Below are 19,323 nucleotides of genomic sequence, written 5' to 3'. Positions count from 1 at the left end.
ACACTATTTTCACCAGACACTCAAGTATTTGTCGTAGATCTGGTCGCACATCACAGGAAAGATATAATTGCACTAGTAGATACAAAACAAATTTGAGTATTTTGCCAGGGAAAAAAATGAACATCGGGACTTTTTTTTAACCAAGGACACAGAGGAGAGATTTAATTAATACAAAATTTATAAAAGGTCTGGATAGGTTCTTCCTGTTTACTTTATTTACCTTAGCAAAGGCTCAAAAACTAATGGAGGCACAGGACTCCAGATGCTGGAATCTGAGTCCAACCAAAAGTGCTGGAAGAACTCAAATGGGTCAGGTAACATCTATGGAGGGAGCTGTCCAGATGAAGGGTCTTGGTCCATTTCTTTCGATAAAGGCTGCCTGACCTGCTGAGTTCCTCCAGAGCTTTTTGTGTTGTCCCAAAAACCAAAGTGATAGAAAGGAGAAGAAAAGAGGAACATGATGTTTTACATAGATGGTGCTAGCAGTCTGAAACTCATTGACTTAAAAGGTGATTTTATGGACTCCTGTGAATGACAGCTCAGATTTTTTTCTTTGATTGTTGCGTATTTCTGCTCTAATTTAAAAAAAACAAGTTCATGCAGGATCCTGTCAACTGAAAAATTAATGTACGTTTGTAGTTTCATGTTCTTGAGCATACACATTAGGTTCGTATTCGTATTTGTTCCAATGTTACTGCCAACTGTAGAGTGCAGTTGAGAGTTGCAGAAAGACAGTCTCAACTGGAATAGAAATGCATATTAAGATCTGTTCCTAAACTCTTGGCAGCATAGACAGGGTGCATCTTTTGTTATAATTTAGCAGTCCCAAACACTTCTAATTTGTGTGAGAGGCAAATAAGAAAGAAATCTTGTGAAGCTTGTAACAACAGCTTTGGGTTTAAGCAAAACTTTACAGTTGGCTTTGTTTGCAAAATGAAAATCGTGGAGTATTTCTGCTTCCTTCCCCCGCTCCCATCACCATCCAATCGCTTGCATGGGGTTATAGTTTTTGGTGATTTCAGAGAAGATTTATTATCAACGTACATGTATGTCACCATATACAACCCTGCGATTCATTTTGCTGTGAGCATCTCAAATTCATAATAGAATAATAACCTCGATAGAATCAATGAAAGACTGCGCCAACTAGAGCATTCAACTGGTGTGCAAAAAAAACTCTGCAAGTACTAAAAGAAAAAAAAAATAATAAATGAATAACTACTAAGTATTGAGAACCTAAGATGAGTCCTTGAAAGTGAGTCCATAGTCCATTTCAGGGATGGAGTGAGTGCAGTTGCTGCCTGATGGCTGCGGGGTAATAACTGTTCCCGAACCTGGTGGTGGGGGGCCTGAGGGTTCTGTACCTTCCTGGTGCAGCAGCGAAAAGAGAGCATGACCTGGTGGTGGGAGTCCCTGATAATGGATGCTGCTGTCTTGCGACAACGCTTCGGGTAGATGTATTCAGTAGTAGGGAGGGCTTTACCCATGATGGACGGGGCCATATCCACCACTTCTTGTAGAATTTTCCATTAAAGAGCATTGGTGCTTCCACATCAGGCTGTTTTGCAGCCAGTCAATATATTTTCCACCACACATCTGTAAAAGTTTGTCGAAGTTTTAGATTTCATGCCGAATCTTCTCTCCAACAATCATGGGATTTTATACCTGTGAGACATAATTATCAGCTGAATGTAAATAGTTCTGTTGCTCTTTTGTGGTCTGTATGCATTAAATTCTGATTCTGAAAGTTAACAAATTTCACGACATATGCTGGTGATATTTAGCCTGATTCTGATTCTAAAAGCCTACTGGCTTTTCATGTTGGTGCATGAAACAAACTTTGGCAGAGTCAACACTATGACTGGCAATGGCTAAGCATGTGGAGTTGAACCATTTGCCTCTGTTTACAGAACTGCTACACTTAATCAGATTCATTAAGTGATGAGCACCAGGTTATTTCAAATTGTATCATTTCTGGTGTACTATTGTATATTGAAGTGAAACATCATTAACATATTGCACTTACAGTGTTCTGGGTACAAAACTGGAATTATTGTTGGCATCATAGAAGTGAGCCATTTACTTACAGGAGTATTAGCAATAACTTATGTAAGCCAACACACTCATTAGTGATGAGCTAAAAACATGGTGTTTTTAAAGTTTACCAGCATCCTTTCAAGGTGTTTTGATGTGTAATGAAAATATCTACATTGGTAACATTATTTTATTTCCATTACATGAAGGTGTTACAACAATTGTGACCAAATCAGCTAAAATATACTTGTATGAATATAGTATATTGAGACACAAAAATCACAGATATTCTTTGGGAATGTGGTCCATTTGCTGTCGTTGATTAAGAAATCGAAGCTTATATAATTGCAGCATCTCAGTATTTGTCATTAGCATTCAGAATGGAGGAGGACTGTCTGGGATTGCACACTTTGGGAGCACACACAAGTGCAAACATTAGGAAGGAGTGTTCCCCATCTCTCTACCTTCATCATTGCCTGAAGAATACGTTTAATCTTGTTGTAATAGTGTTTTCATTTTTATCTCCGCTCCAGTGGAAACATGGAGGCAATTTGCAGAACAGTTGGGGAATTCTTCAGACTACATCTGAATTTGGTGGGCCAAAAGGCTTGTTCTGCATGGTATCACTGATTCACTTATTGAACATCACCTTCACACCAAAACTGGGGTCTATCCAATGCCAGTTATCAAACTGCTGATGACACTCACTCTAGCTTTATCAGTCGCCTTTTCCAGCCATGTGGAGTAGAAGATTTGGGTGACTGTTTAGAAAGATGACTGTTGGAAGTGGTACTGCAGGGTTCAGTAGTTAGCCCTTCTATTTATCAGTCTGTAAGATCTATCCACTACTAGAGTATTGCTCTTGCTATTTCCGTCGGGCAGGAAGTACAAAAGCCTGGGGTGCCACACCACCAGGTACAGGGACCGTTATGGTACAACCACCAGGCTTCTGCACCAGTGTGGATAACTTCACTTACCACAACTCTAAACTGATTCTGTGACCTGCAGACTCAAACTTTTAAGCAGTCTTTGCAAATTCTGTTCTGTTTTTTTTTGTTTGTTTTTTTTTTTTTTTGCAGTTTGTCTTTTGCGCATTGGTTTTTTGTCAGTCTTTGTTTATGTATGTTTTTTCACAGATTCTATTATATTTCTTTATATTTATTTTAAATATTTGCAAGGAAATAAATCTCTGGATAGTATATGATAACATACAGTATATGTACTTTGATAACAAATTGACTTTCAACTTTTGAAATGGTTGGCAGGAATTTTGGTTATAATTTTACCCTGCTAACTACATGAAACACATAAATCTGCTCAAAGTGAAATGTAAACTCAAACTATTCATTTTAAAGTTCCCAAAAGTACAATGGAATGGTGTAGCTCAAATTATGAAGAGCCAGGAACATTTAACTGAAAGCCAGAGAAAATGTAGAAAAACATAGAAAACCTACAGCATAATACAGGCCCTTCGGCCCACAAAGTTGTGCCAAACATGTCCTTACCTCAGAAATTACCTAGGGTTACCCAAAAACAACAAGGTTTCAATGCCATTTATGTGGTTTCCTCTAAGTTCTGCTGCACTTATGATGCTGAACATCTGACATAAAAACAACCAGAAACAAACAGTTTTCAAGTTGGGCACTACCTGTGGAAAGAGAAAGAGTTAACTTCTCAAGCTGAAGGACCTTTATCAGAACTGGGAATGTTGGAAAACAAGATAGGATGTGAAAGGCTGGATGAAACTGTTTCAAAGAAGGGATAACAGTATTGAGCAGAAATTAAATTCAATATATTCTGTCAACCTTCATTACATTGCTTGAAGCAGAAGAACGAATTGTAATGCTCGGAACCTGATCTACAGGTTGAGTACCTCTTATCTGAAATGCTTGGGGCTGAAAGTGTTCTGTATTTTTTCAGGTTTTCGAATATATAATAAGATTACGTGAGAGCACCATAATTTCTGACTCCGAATTTGTGCTACTAGTAAGCAGACTTTGTCTTGCATTTGTTCATCACACATACATACATAATTGTAAGAATTATTACATAACATTTAATATAATGTGAGCAGGGCAGCAAAAGCAGTGCAGCTGATTCCTCAATCAGCTGTTGAACAACATCAAACAATAGCAGGCATTCAGTCTCCACCTACAATGCCATGTTTTGTTTAAAAGTTTACAGTACACTTTTTTAAGGTTTTATGTAAAAATATAAAAATAACCAGCATTGTTGACTGGTTCTGGTGTTAGATTTTCATCAGAAACGTTTTTAAAATTTAATGCTGTTATGTAAGGTTCGGCATGTCATCAAAAACCTTAGCAAACTTCTATAGGTGTGTGGTGGAAAGTGCGCTGACTGGCTGCATCACAGCCTGGTATGGGAACACCAGTGCCTTTGAGTGGAAAATACTACAAAAGGTAGTGGATTCGATCCAGTATATCACGGGCAAAACCCTCCCAGCCATTGAGCACATCTACATGAAACAACACCATAGAACAGAAGCATCCATCATCAAAGATCCTCACCACCCAGGCCATGCTCTTTTCTGGCTACTGCCATCAGTGCCTCAGGACTCATACACATGTTCAAGAACAGTTCCTTCTACCCCTCAAACATCAGGCTCTTGAACAAAGGGGGGTAACTAGACTCATTTAAGGACTCTCTAATCTTGCTATTTCACATTTGTTAGTTATTGCTATTTATTTATCTGCATTTGCACAATTTGTTTACGGTGTGCAGATCCTGTTAACAGCTACTGTTCTATACATTTGCTAAATATGCCCACAAAAAAAAAAGAATCTCCGGATTGTATGTGGTGACATTTATGTACTCTGATAAATTATTTTGAACTTTAAAGTATATTTTAAAAAAAACAATCAGCATCATAGACTTCGGTGCTAAATTTTCGTGACCAACAGATGCTTTAAAAAATTTAACGCAATGCCTTAAATTTCAGCAGCCAGTCATTAAGCGGTATATGTTCACTCTGCTGATAAATCCACTCTTTCAATACACGATCAAGATCTTCATTTTTCACTTCATACAGTATTTTTCTACCTTTGCTCATTACGTATGTGAGGTCACTTCTCAGAGTTATCTGTGGTGCGTAGAAATCTGCACATCATCTAGGAACCTTCCCAGTGCCTTGTGGAATTTTCTATTGTGTCATCATGTGAGCAGTTTTTAAAAAAAAAACTTGGATTTCAGAGGTTTTTGGATTTTGTAATTTTGGATAAGGGGGACTCAACCTGTAATACTGAATGTTTATTTGTGAAAATTATTTTTTTCTGTGTAGAATTACATTGAGATTTCAGCATGAGAAGTAAAGAATACTAAAATTAGTTGGTGTGTAAGGTGATGCAAATTGTTCACTTTCCCATACATCTCAATACAACAATTCAAGAGGGAAGACTTGGATTTACATTTTGCTCTGCCTGTTGATAACAATTGGTATCCCATTTCCTTCTGATTTAAAGTCTGTGGAAACAAGTATTTGAACACCTATTGGAGGCTAACTGTATTGCATTCTGTACTTTAGATGAGACAATAAATGGGGCCTTGGTCTGCCTTTCAGAAGAAAGTTTAAAAATGTATATATTATTTGCCACCAGTCAGAGAAAATTGGAGATTTGTTTGTTTTGCAAACCTGTAATGTTTATCAGTAAGCAATTCCATTAAAACCATATTATTATAGTTGGTCATTTATGCTTTGCTATTGATTCCTATTTTCCCATACAAAGATTGATTGTGCATGAAGTGGAAGGGTGGGCAACACAATAGTATAGTTAGTGCAGTGCTTTATAATGCCTGCTTTAAGGTTGGGGTTTAATTCCCACCACTATGTAAGGAAGAGGGACTCTTTGGCACATAGATGTAAGAAAATTGGAGTGTGTTTGGCTGTGTAACGGGGGGAAGAGTTAGATTGATTGTGGGGTAGGTATAGAGTGGCCTACTTCTGCTCCTATATCTTATGGTCTTATATAGGTCAGAAGTGTATGAACAGAGAAAAGAAAGTGAAATCCCTACCAAGCAGGCTGCCTTGCGCAGTGGACTGAATGATTTTCTGTGTTAAATCATTGACTGATAGGATGAGGACCATTAAGTTCACTTATTTCACTGCCATATTCAATATTTAAAGGCATTTACCACTGAAATGAAGAACAAACATTTAGTTTTGAGATTGAGAGTTGGCACCTAAGAAAGTGCAGCCTTCCCTCAGAATGACATGGGAATGATTGGCTAGAGGATGGGAGGATGATTTGAATATACAGTGGATTCTGGTTAATTAGGCAATCAGTTACTCCCACTTATTTGGGACAACTTTTAAAGAACAAAAATACTAAATGAGAAACTAGCCGGGATTCCCTTCATTTATTTGGAACATTCTTACCACTTGATTTGGACAGGAGACTCGTCGCTGGACAGCTTCTAGCTAGCCTCAGTCTTGTGCACTTGTGTGGCCGTTAGGCACTACACTGTGCTTAGAGTGAAACTCTTTAATGTGTGATTATGTGCTGAGAAATGGGCAGTGAGACAATTCAGAAGTATTTTGTCCACTGTGGTTTTGAGCACCGAGGGTTGGAACTGCCAGAAGCAGCTGGGAGTGACAATGAAGCAATTTCACTACTTCAAGTTGGGAACTACAAATAATTTGAAGATCATGGCAAAGAAAATGAAGATTTGGAGGATGCAATCATCAAAAGCATTGTGTGAAGGCAGTCCATTACCTGCACTGGTTTTGCAGCATACACAGCATGGATTCCTCTGTGGAAAACATTAGGAACTTTTTTTTATATATATAGTACTGTAGTGGCATTGGTAGTGTTCTAATTTGTTCTGTATTTCATTTAAATACATAGTTTATTACCCAGTTTGTGTTTTTTATACCTTTGTAAACTATTTCCACAAATCTTTGACCAATTGGGGCAGTCCATTAATTGGGCCAAAATGTACTGGTCCCGATGTGTCCTGGTTAACCAAAATCCAGTTCTGTACAACCATTTGAATTAAGCTGACCTTTAAATGACTCTTTGAAACTCGTATTTTTCTAGTCAGCTCTTTTCAAAAGAATATGATAAATTGTTACTTTAGTTTAACTTTAATTGACTTGCGCTGTAAATGGATAATTTATTGTGACATTTTGTGGAAGAATAAAATAGTTGCTGCAGATGCCGTACATTGTAGCTTTACAGCGAGTTCAGAGGACATGTCCTTTCAGGTAGATAGTGCTGGTGTTTATTCCTCACAATTCTGTGCATGTCACTTTAGCGTGTCTTTTGTTATTTTTCTTTCAAAAGCTGGCCTGGGGACAGCTCCTGTAGGGTTTATCAGCAACATAGGACACTACAGTGTAGTGCGCAAACACGAGGAAATCTGCAGATGCTGGAATTTCAGGCAACACACATAAAAGTTGCTGGTGTAGTACAGAAAAGACATAGGAGGTCTTTTGTAGTACAGACCCTTCGGTCCCAAGTGTTGTGCAATCCTTTAACCTTCTCCATTAGGGACATTGAAGAAACTCTTAGGCTCGTGGATGAAAAAAAAATGGAGAGCTATGTGGGAAGGAAGAATTAGATTGATCTTGGAGTAGTTTAAAAGGTCTGCACAACATCGTGGGCTGAAGGACCTGTATTGTGTTGTACTGCTCTGGGTCCTATATACCCATCTCTGCTACCACCCTGGCAGTGCATTCCACTCTCTGTGGGGGAAGTAAAACCACTTCTAACACCCCACCCAACCCACCTCTACTTTGTTCTCGTCAAGTTAAAATTATGCCTTCTCGTATTACCCATTCTTTCTCAAGTGGAGACATATTTTCCTCTCTCAATACATGCTTCATAATTATTAGGTTTTCCATTAAGTTCTCCTATGTCTTTTCTTGAAAGTGAAGTACCTGGTTCTGTTCATTATAATATTAGCTGGTAATAGCAACTGCTCATTGAGAACTTCCTTGTGTGTTTTCCCCTGAACTGCATTGCCTCCATTTGTCCATATTAAACTTCATCTGAGCTGCCCCATTTGTTTGGTGGATGCAATGATCAGTGGTTTGAGGGTGGTGGGAAAATTCAAAAGCAGAATTAAGGACAGGATAGGGGAGAGAAATAGACAATTCACAAGAACATGACTTAAAATGCAACTGGTCTAAACAAGACGCAAACTGCTTTTTATTACAGAATGTCAATTTAGCTGCATTTTGTGGAGACCTAAAATTGATGAATTTTGTATTTTTTAAAACTGAAGTTACCCCATTTTGGTCAACACTAATAAAAACTGAAAAAATAACATCCAAACTGAGATAAAATATTAAAAAAAAAAAAAATAAATAAATTCAAGCCAAAGAAAAGGAATAGTTAACTTATTCAACTCATTGTTTTTGAATCTGGCCACTGGAGAATGATTTAAGAAAGAGAGCTGTACTTTTCCTATTCCTGTTCTGACATGCAAGTCCATGGCTGCCTCTTGTGCCATGATAAAGGCACCTTCAGGTTGGACGAGCAACCCCTTGTATTCCATCTGGGTAGCCTCCAACCTGATGGCACTAATATTGATGTCCTCCCCACCCAGTAAAAAGAAATTCCCTCCCCCTCCCTTCTGTCCCCACTCTGGCCTCTTGCCTCTTATCACTTACCTATCACCTCCTCCTCTTTCCCTTTCTCCTATGGTCCACTGCCTTCTTCTGTCAGGTTCCTCCTTCTCTAGTCCTTTACGTTTCCCACCCACCTGGCTTCATCTATCACTTTCTAGCTATCCTCCTCTTCTCCTTCCCCCCCCCCCCCACCCCCAGCTTTTTATTCTGTCATCTTCCCCCTTTCCAATCCTGAAGAAGAGTGTTGGCCCGGGAGTTCGACTGTTTATTCATTTCCATGGATGCTGTCTCATTTACTGAGTTCCTCCATTTTGTGGATGTTGCTTTGGATTTCCAACATCTGCAGAATTTCTTGTCTTTACTAGTTCTTTTTCCTAAATTGGATAATCTTGACTGCATAGAACCTCTTTTGACAACCCTAAGTTAAGTAAAAAGCTATGGACTCGAAGCTGTGTGTACCTGTTATAAAACATTGAATATGATGACTATAATAGATATCACTCTCCAGCAATGTTCCCTCCAATTTGTGATGACCAGTGTGTGCAAAAATCTTGTGCTGTGCGGTTTTTTGTTTTGTTTTAATTTAATTTTTTTTTGCCCAGTGACAACAACATGAGCACACTGAATAATTTCTTCAATAAAGACAGAGTGTGTGTGTGTGTGTATATATATATATATATATATATATATAAAATGTGTGTGTATGTGTATATATATATATATATATATATTCTAAAATCTGGGTACATATCGTTGCATAGTCCACGTTTGTCAACTTCATCCACATCAGAAATCGTAAAAGGAAATGTGATTATGTATGATCGTGAATTACAGTTAACATGCCAATGAGGTTGAGGGTGACAACCTTTTGTGCGCAGTTTAAATTCCTTTGTGCGCTAGTAGCATAAAGGTGAGTGTACACACATGTACGCACACGCCTTGGAGGGAACACGGCTGTCCGGTGTCACTCGGGTCTTGAAGATGCATGAAACTGTAAGAATATAGTATAATGCAGAACAAAAAAAAGCCAAGAATGAAAACATGCTGAAGAGAATGCTCCCTAGTAAGTACCTCATTGAAGTAGAAATGTTATTTGTAGCTTAGACAGGTAGTATCTGATCCACAGAACTTCCAAATGAGCTGCTTCATCACAGATATTTGATGCTTATATGTAGTTGGTCCACTTAAAATTCTAGGACTGTCGAATACTGGCTGACAATTTAAATTTGTCTTTGTTTGTTTGCTGCAGGTGTTGCTGGTGTTCTAGTAGGGCATCCTTTCGACACAGTAAAGGTGAGTTTTTTAATGTAGTTTGGTTTTGATATTGTTAAAGAGCTGCTTGCAATCCCATCTAATATCACAACTACAAAATAAAATTTTCTTAAAACAAATTTTTTTTACAGTTTTGCTTATCTTCGTGATAAATTGTTTTATTGCCAAACATAGTTAAACATTCAACTATACAAGCTGTTGTAATAGTAAAGTTAATGTTAGCTTTCATTCAAACATATTCAGCCATTTCAGATAATGATTATCTGATTGGCGCCATGAATAAGATCTACTTTTAGTTTCTTAAATATTTAACTACTCTCCTTTGTGGATTTTGACCTCTCAACCGATCGGGATGATTGAATGTCTGTCAGTGAGAGAATACTTATTTGAGTAGAATGTGTTTTTTTTTGTTTTTTTAAATTTTTTTTGCTAACCTATGTTGCCAGAACCTTTCCAAAAGGCCTATAAATTTCTTTTTTCAAACTATAACCAGAGTCCCTTGCGTGAATCTAATTTAGCATTATTTTGTGTTGTTTTAATAATTTATATTTGTGAATGAAAATGCTTAATGTTGGTTGAAATTAAGGTCTGCTTATGGATTTAAATATTGCATTTATCTTTTAGAACCAAAGTAAATGAAGTTAACCCATCTTAAAACGCTTAAGTCTTTGAGGACCTGATTTTATAGGGTTATTAATAGTACAGTGGCTAGGGTATGGAGTTACAATTGTCAGAAGCTGTAGTAGCTTCTTCAGATTTCTGGCCATGACATTGTGTGATGAAGTATGGCAAGGAAAGTATATTGACTTCATGAAAGTGACAACATTTCAAATTGATGCCACCTGCGCCAGCTGCTTGTATGTTTGCTCTCAGTGGGTCGAAGGGAAATTGTCCTTCTAAGCTACATCTCTGCCCTCAGAGGCCTTGGCACCACTTTATTCATACAGACTATGTGCAGCATTGGTTGGCTGTGAGTGACCCCTGAAATAAAATGGCCTGAAATGCTGAGTGCGCTGTTGATTGGATTAAACTGTAACAGTGCAGTCTTAAAAATTATCTTGTCCGTATTGGCCATGGAAATGTACATTATGTACTTGCACTGATTAGATCAGCATTTTTTTTGAGGGATCAGTGGAAACTGAAACTAGTGTTGTGCCTTGTAATGACTGAGAGTGAGAAGCTAATATTGTCAAATGGACACAAAGAAACAGCAGGTGCCTTGGAGCAAAGGGCAAAATGCTGGAAGAACTGAGCAGGTTAAGTAACATCTGTGGAGGCAAAGAGGTTGATGGATGTTTCATATTGTGACTCTGCATCAAGATTGAGAGCGAGTGTAGAGGGAAGGTAGCCAGTTTATAGAGGTGAGAGTTGGACTATCCAGCCTGTCCCACCTCTACACTCAGTCATCCCTCTCCCTCTCCCTCTCCCTCTGTTGTGATGTGCAGTTACAATATGAAAGGTCGACCGGCGGTTTGCCTCTACAGATGCTGTTTGACCTGCTGAGTTCCTCTACACTTTTTGCTATTTTGTTAAAATCTTAAAAGTTAGGGTGGAGAAACATTTTTTTAAAAAATTGTTGATGTTTAAACACAACACCTTCTATAAAGTGATGGTGTGTGTTTATGTGCATTGGTAGAGCACATCGTGGTAGGCTGAGAAAGTAGGCTTGATTGTTCTACTCAACCACAGCACCAAGAAGACACCTGAAGCAGAGTCTGAATATTCTCTCCCAAGAGAAAGGGTATGACTGAAGGACAGGGGTCCTCGTGCTCAGATAGATTGATGTTTGGTTGAGTCCTGGGAACAAATTGCTTGCCACATATATAGGAAGCCAGGGAAAATTAAGGCGGAGATTGGGGTGGGGTCATCAAGGACTGCAAAACATCCCTTCACCGCTCAAGAGTTGATATCGCTATTTGTGCAAATCTAATCAGTTATGTTTACTTGGTGACACTGTTGGCGTAGGTAAACAGTAACTACCATTTTAAACTGTGTTATGCTTAATGGCAGCCAGAGTTTTGTTTTAACTAAGTTACTGATGCATTAGAAGCCTCCTTGTCTTGCTATTTTCATGTAATGTGTGAAGTTTGTTGTATTTAACTACTTTACTTTCTGAGCTAGGGACAGTCGTCATTAACAGCAAAAGTGTACTTTGTGATGAGAGATAAGCCTCATCACAGGAGAATTTCTAGTAAGTACAGAAACAGTGATGTTATATCCTTATTTCTCTCCTCTATACTATGTGAATTTTTTTTTTAGCTTTCAATGACACTGGAGTTTTAAACGCATCTAGTATTGTATTTATTACCTTTTTATAAACTTTGTAGAATGCAGACTTCAGCATATGACTTTAAGTAGTTGTAGAATTAAATGAATGCTATTTGTATCAGAATATTACTCTACATTGCATTTATATTAAGTACAAGTTGTGGAATAAAATACCTTACTGTGAATCATGCCCAGCCAGGCCCTTCCCTCTCTAGATATGTGTTTGTTTTCTAGGTTCGACTTCAAGTACAGAATCCTGATCAGCCACGTTACCATGGAACGCTACATTGTTTCCGGTCCATTCTTAAACAAGAATCTGTAAGTAGCAAGAACTTCCACCAGAATTTTTCTGCTTATACAGTTCTTTTCTTTCTATTAAAACACTGTCTTTTAGAGTTTATATCATTTTTAAAAATGTATATAATATATATTGGACAGGACACTTTTTGGAATTTCACTGAACAGCGCAGTATTCAGCTGCAAGTGTAGAAGGCGGGAAGCTGTTGCTCTGCTCATTTAAAAAGACATCACTGTCTGGAAAACAATGTCATCACTCGGGCAACAACTGGTTTGAACTTTAAACTAGGCACCATAGGAGACTGAACCTTCCCAATGAGATCATTCCAAAAGACTCTTCAATTCCTTCGGGCAACATGAGCTGAGACCACCCAGCTTCTACTTGGAATGCCGCTGTTCTGGGTGTGACAGGCCTGGCCCATTTATCACCCCAGACTGTGGGGATTCTTGTTGTCCCATGGCACACATGGAGTATATTGAATAGAAGTTGTACATCCTCTTTTGCCTTTTTTTTTCAAAAACTGAATTTCACATTGTCAGTGGTATGTACTGTAATATAGATTTGCATGTTTTCATTTTAAATCACAAGTTCACATTCTTTTACACAAATTTTGCTTAGCTGTACATTCTTTCCCACCACGTCTTACAATCTGCTTATTTTCAAATGTTCTTTGTGTTGTGGCTGTGATGGAAGTCACTGGAGAGACACTGAAGCTGGTGGTACAGAAGTCTTTATTCATCATAAAAAGTAGGCGTTCTCATGGACTTGGTGGAGTCTTAAAAATTCAAAAGTACATCATATTGTTTTATACCCTCCAGACTTGATACAGTGTCAATAGTTACAGTTACATTGTTTAATTCAATACTTTGGGTTGACAATGCTTCCTTTGTATTGCATACCTACAGTGAGAGACACCTCTGAATGTTCAAATATTTTTGCTGGCCCAAGCTAAATGTAGTGATAGTATCAGTCAGGTCTGCAGGCTTCCTTGAGCTTGGTTACAAAGATGTAAATTGATTGCACCTGTTGCCTGGATTGCTGCAGGCCAGTTAGTACAACTCGATTGTCTAAGTTGGTTGATGCATATGCAAACATCTGACATACACCAAAGGTCCATGGCCAGCCTGTGCTCCACAGCCAGTTTTGTTTATTGGCAAAGGTATGCTTTTAACTTCAATTTACTGCTTACAATTCACAATTTACATTAAGAACTGAAAACTTGTTCTTGATATCTGTTATATTCACATAACTCTGGAATACTCCCTAATAATTTGTAAATTTTAAAAGCATGTTGAGTGTGCAGTCAGATTGGCACAGGTGCCCCCCAAAAAAGCTTACATTCTTATTGATATTTCTGCAAATTTGAGTCTTAGAACAACAAAAATGAGCATCTTAAAAAGAGTACCCAATACTTTGATTCAGATCGTGTTTAATGTGGAGTAATTGGGCATGAAGGGACAATGCCAGCAATTGATTCCAAAGAAACCCACGTATAAAGCAATGGTTCTTATTGTGCATGGGTGTCTTCTTTCCAGATGATGATATTTAGCTTGGTCTTTGTATGAGGTCTCTGTAGCAATCAGAGGATGATGGCATTAAATAAGCAGATTAAAGAATTTTTGGGCAGTAAATCAGAAAATAAGATGCATTAACTTTTATAACTCATTAAAATGCAAAATAATGAAATAAAAATTGGGACATGCACAGGGTAGAAGATGAAATATAATTGTTTTACAGACTTTTTAACGGAAGGAATTTTAAAACATTGGAATGAAAAGTTGAGAAAGAAGTGTGTGTGCGTGTTTACACAGTAGAGCCCCCCAAAACAGAGAATGTTAAAATATTTAAAAACTTGTATGTTACCGGTTCAAAAGCATTCATCTCCTTTTGCTCAGTACTTAGTTGAACTGCCTCTCGCTGATGTTACAGCAGGGAGTCTTTTTGGATAATTTTCAACTGGCTTTGCACAACGTGATGAAGCAAGATTTGCCCATTCCTCCTTGGAAAAATTGCTCAAGCTGTGCCAGGTTAGTTTGGGAGCAGCGGTTGAGAGCAATCTCGAGGTTTGTCAGAGATGTTTGATAGTATTAAGGTCAGTACTCTGACTAGGCCACCATTTTCTTCATTCGAAGCCAATCCATGGTTTCTCTGGCTTTGGGTCGTTGTCCTGCTGAAGAACTTCATCCTCAGTTTAAGCTTTTTGGCAGAGGCCAGCAGATTTTTATCCATGATCTCTCTGTATTTAGCAACATTCATCTTCCCCTCAGTCCTGACCAGATTTTCAGTTGCTGCTGCTGGAGTGTATCCCCACAGCATGATGCTACCTCCACCATACTCTTTATACTTTACAGTAGGGATGGTGTTACCCAGCTGATGCACAGTATTGGACTTGCAGCACACGTACTGCTTAGTGTTGATGCCAAAAAGTTCCATTTTAGTCTTATTTGACCATAATACCTTCACATCTTTATGGTATTTTCTAAGTGACACCTTGCAAAGTCTGTTTTTTAAAGCCAGAGCTTCTTCCTTCCCACTTTGCCATAGATATCCTTCTTGTGCAAGGCCTCAGAGATTGGGAGCCATGGACTTCATCTCCTGTTGCATCCATTGATTTCTGCTGCTCACTCGGAGAGACCGTTAGCATCACAGTCGCCTCCCTCACTAGTGCCGTTCTTCTCTGGCAATGAAGTTTGGAGGGGCAGCCTGACTTAGGCAGTGTGGCTGTGGTTTCATATCTTTTTTCCTGCTTTTTCACATTTGACAGCACTGAGCTCCAAGGTATGTTCGGTGACTTTGAGATTGTACCTTTCCCCAGATTTGAGCTTCTCTATTACTTCCCTGACTTATCTTGAGTGCTCTTTTGTATGCATTCATTGAAAATAGGTGATCCTCCAGTTTCTACATCAGCAGACTGGGTGATTTGATAAGGTAATACTGTAGAGAAAAGTTAGTGTGGCATTTACAAAAGGAATAAATACTTTTGCAGCCTCACAAATTTTGTTTTTAATTTTTAGTTAATTGTTGACAATTTAGTTAATTGTTTTTCTTTTAATTTGACATGATACACAATGTTTGCTCAAAAGTCCTACTTCAATACATTTTGTATTTAGAAAGTGAGACAGTAAAATGTGAAAATAATTTTGTGGGGGCTGAATACTTTTTCAAGGCACTGTATGTCCCTTTGGCCAAGGTTTCATGAATTTGCCAAGTTTACCCTTTGCCCTAATAGGAGTGTGCTACTCCAGGTTAGGTACAATCATAATTGATAAAATTGTCTCACTTGTCATTTGTTCCTTTCCTTTCAAACAGGCTCACCCAATCAACTTCTGCTAGATCCTGTCTAATTCCCCCCTGATTAGGGCCCGAACCTGTGGACTTGATCTATAGTCTTCTACACCGTCCTGCTTAGTGAGTTCAGGGAGTTTGGTGTGAAGCTGAAGGGCAGGACCTCCAGGATAACAATCTCAGGATTGCTACCTGTGCTACGTGCGAATGAGGCGAGGAACAGAAGGATTATACAGATCAATACATGGCTGAGATGATGGTGCAGGAGGGAGGGCTTCAGGTTTTTAGATAATTGGGCTTTGTTCCAGGGAAGGTGGGATCTGTTCTGATGGGACGGTTTACACCTGAACTGGAGGGGTATTAACATTCTTGCAGGAAAGTTTGCTAGTGCTGCTTGGGGGGGTGGGGGGGGGGGGTTAAACTAAATTTGCAGGGGGCAAGGATCCAGAATGTGAGAGAGGATAGCGAGATGAAGTATAAAGGACAGGTGGGGATTACACGGTTCCAGAATATTAAGTGTGAAGTAGAGAAAGGTGAGGTGGAACGAGTGATAAGGAGGATACATGTGCAGAGGGATGGTCTGAGGAAGCATGGAGTTAAATGTGCAGAAAGAGTAAGTAAATTTAAGAAGGACAACAAAATTCAAGGGGCGTATAGCCCGGTGAGAGTTCGGGGAGCTGGGTTATGCACAATAGGCAGCGATTTAAACAGAGAGAGGAGAAATGGGTTAAAAATTCTATATCTGAATGCATGAAGTGTCAGAAATAAGGCGGATGAGCTTGAAGCTCAGGTGCGAATGGGTAACTATGATGTTGTTGGGGTAACAGAGACATGGCTGCAGGGGGATCAGACCTGGGAATTGAATGTACAAAGGTATACGTGCTATCGAAGGGACAGAAAGGTGGGCAGAGGGGGTGGGGTAGCCCTGTTGGTGAGGAATGAGATTCAGTCCCTTGCAAGAGGGGACATAGAATCAGGAGAAGTAGAGTCAGTGTGGATAGAACTGAGGAACAGCAAGGGCAAAAAGACCCTAATAGGTGTTATCTATAGGCCCCCAAACAGTAGCTTGGATATTGGGTGCAAGTTGAATAGGGAGTTAACAATGGCATGTGGTAAAGGAAATGTCGCAGTAGTTATGGGGGATTTCAACTTGCAGGTGAACTGGGAAAATCAGGTTGGTACTGGACCCCAGGATAGGGAGTTTGTAGAGTGCCTACGGGATGCATTTTTAGAGCAGCTTGTATGAGAGCCGACTAGGGCCAGGGATAAGGCTATTCTGGATTTAGTGTTGTGCAATGAACAGGATTTGATAAGTGATCTTGAAGTTAAGGAGCCATTAGGCAGTAGTGACCATAATATGATAAGTTTTTATCTGCAAGTTGAGAGGGATAAGGGCAGATCAGAAGTGTCAGTATTGCAGTTGAACAAAGGAGACTATGGAGCCATGAGAGAGGAGTTGGCCAAAGTTGACTGGTCGGATATCCTAGCAGAAAAGACAGTGGAACAGCAATGGCAGGTATTCTTGGGAATAATGCACAAGATGCAAAATCAGTTCATCCCCCAGAGAAGGAAGGATTCAAAGGGGGGAAAGTGGCCACAGTAGTTGACAAAGGAAGTCCGAGATAGCATAGCATTAAAAAAGAAGTATAACAGAGCTAAGGTGAGTGGGAAGACGGATGATTGGGAAATTTTTAAGGAGCAACAGAACTTAACTAAAAAGGCAATACGGGGAGAAAAAATGAGGTATGAACACAAGCTAGCTAGGAATATAAAGGAGGATAGCAAAAGTGTTTTTAGGTATGTGAAGAGAAGGAAGATAGTTAAGAACAATGTTGGGCCCTTGAAGAATGAATTGGGAGAAATTGTTATGGGAAACAGAGAAATGGCAGACGAGTTTAATAAGTACTTCGGATCTGTCTTCACTAGGGAAGACACAAGCAATCTTCCAGATGTATGGATGGGCCAAGGACATAGGGTAACAGAGGAACTGAAACAGATTGACATTAGGAAGGAAACGGTGATGAGTAGACTGATGGGACTGAAGGCTAACAAATCCCCAGGTCCAGATGGTCTTCATCCTAGGGTACTAAAGGAGGTGGCTCTGGAAATTGCGGATGCATTGGTGATCATTTTCCAATGTTCCTTAGATTCAGGATCAGTTCCTGAGGATTGGTAAATGGCTAATGTTATCCCACTTTTTAAGAAAAGAGGGAGGGAGAAAACAGAACTATCGCCCTGTTAGCCTAACATCAGTATTGGGGAAGATGCTAGAGTCCATTATTAAAGATGAAATAGCGGCATATCTTGATAGCAGTGATAGGATTGGGCCGAGCCAGCATGGATTTACCAAGGGCAAATCACACTTGACTAATCTATTGGAGTTTTTCGAGGATGTAACCAGAAAGATAGATGCAGGAGATCCAGTGGATGTGGTGTACCTTGACTTTCAGAAGGCATTTGATAAGGTACCACATAGGAGATTGGTGGGTAAAATCAGAGCTCATGGCATTGGGGGGAGGATATTTACATGGATAGAAAACTGGTTGGCAGATAGAAAGCAAAGGGTAGCAGTGAATGGGTGTTTCTCGGAATGGCAGGCGGTGACTAGTGGGGTGCCACAGGACTCGGTATTGGGACCACAGCTGTTTACGATTTACGTCAATGATTTAGAGGAAGGCATTATGAATAACATCAGCAAGTTTGGTGTTTAATATGAATAAGTGTGAGGTTATTCACTTTGGGAGCAAGAACAGGAAGGCAGATTATTATCTGAACAGTGTGGATTTAGGTAAGGGTGAAATACAAAGAGATCTAGGAGTACTTGCTCATTCACCTTCAGAGACTGATGAACAAGTGCAGCAGGCAGCGAAGAAGGCTAATGGAATGTTGGCCTTTATTACAAAGGGAATTGAGTACAAGAGCAAGGAAATCCTTTTGCATTTGTGCAGGGCCTTGGTGAGACCGCACCTGGAGTATTGTGTGCAGTTTTGGTCTCCAGGGTTAAGGAAGGACATCCTGGCTGTGGAGGAGGTGCAGCGTAGGTTCACTAGGTTAATTCCTGGGATATCCGGACTGTCTTATGCAGAGAGGTTAGAGAGACTGGGCTTGTACACGCTGGAATTAAGGAGATTGAGGGGGGATCTGATTGAGACATAGAAGATTATTAAGGGATTGGAAAAGTTAGAGGCAGGAAATATGTTCCAGATGCTGGGAGAGTCCAGTACCAGAGGACATGGTTTAAGAATAAGGGGTAGGTCATTTAGGACAGAGTTGAGGAGGAACTTCTTCTCCCAGAGAGTTGTGGAGGTGTGGAACGCGCTGCCTCAGAAGGCAGTGGAGGCCAATTCTCTGGATGCTTTCAAGAAGGAGCTAGATAGGTATCTTATGGATAGGGGAATCAAGGGTTATGGGGACAAGGCAGGAATCGGGTATTGATAGTAGATGATCAGCCATGATCTCAGAATGGCGGTGCAGGTTCGAAGGGCCGAATGGTCTACTTCTGCACCTATTGTCTATAAAACTAATAGAATAATGGTCAGGAGAACCAAAATGCTTCCTGACTGCTTATTCAGTCCTC

At 39.5% G+C, this 19,323-nt stretch overlaps 1 protein-coding gene across 1 annotated transcript in view; it reads left to right on the top strand.

The window, feature by feature from the left end:
- The window catches only part of slc25a29l (solute carrier family 25 member 29-like), a 43,300-nt gene that overhangs the window by 8,497 nt on the left and 15,480 nt on the right, over positions 1 to 19,323 (top strand). The window contains exons 2-3 of the mRNA XM_072270503.1: positions 9,873 to 9,916; positions 12,398 to 12,481. Of these exons, the coding sequence (XP_072126604.1) occupies positions 9,873 to 9,916; positions 12,398 to 12,481 (128 nt within the window). The remainder of the gene's footprint in view (positions 1 to 9,872; positions 9,917 to 12,397; positions 12,482 to 19,323) is intronic.

This window comes from Mobula birostris, chromosome 1, assembly GCF_030028105.1.
Source record: "Mobula birostris isolate sMobBir1 chromosome 1, sMobBir1.hap1, whole genome shotgun sequence".
In the NCBI taxonomy this organism is placed as follows: Eukaryota; Metazoa; Chordata; class Chondrichthyes; order Myliobatiformes; family Myliobatidae; genus Mobula; species Mobula birostris.
This window is presented reverse-complemented; position numbering and strand designations above follow the sequence as displayed.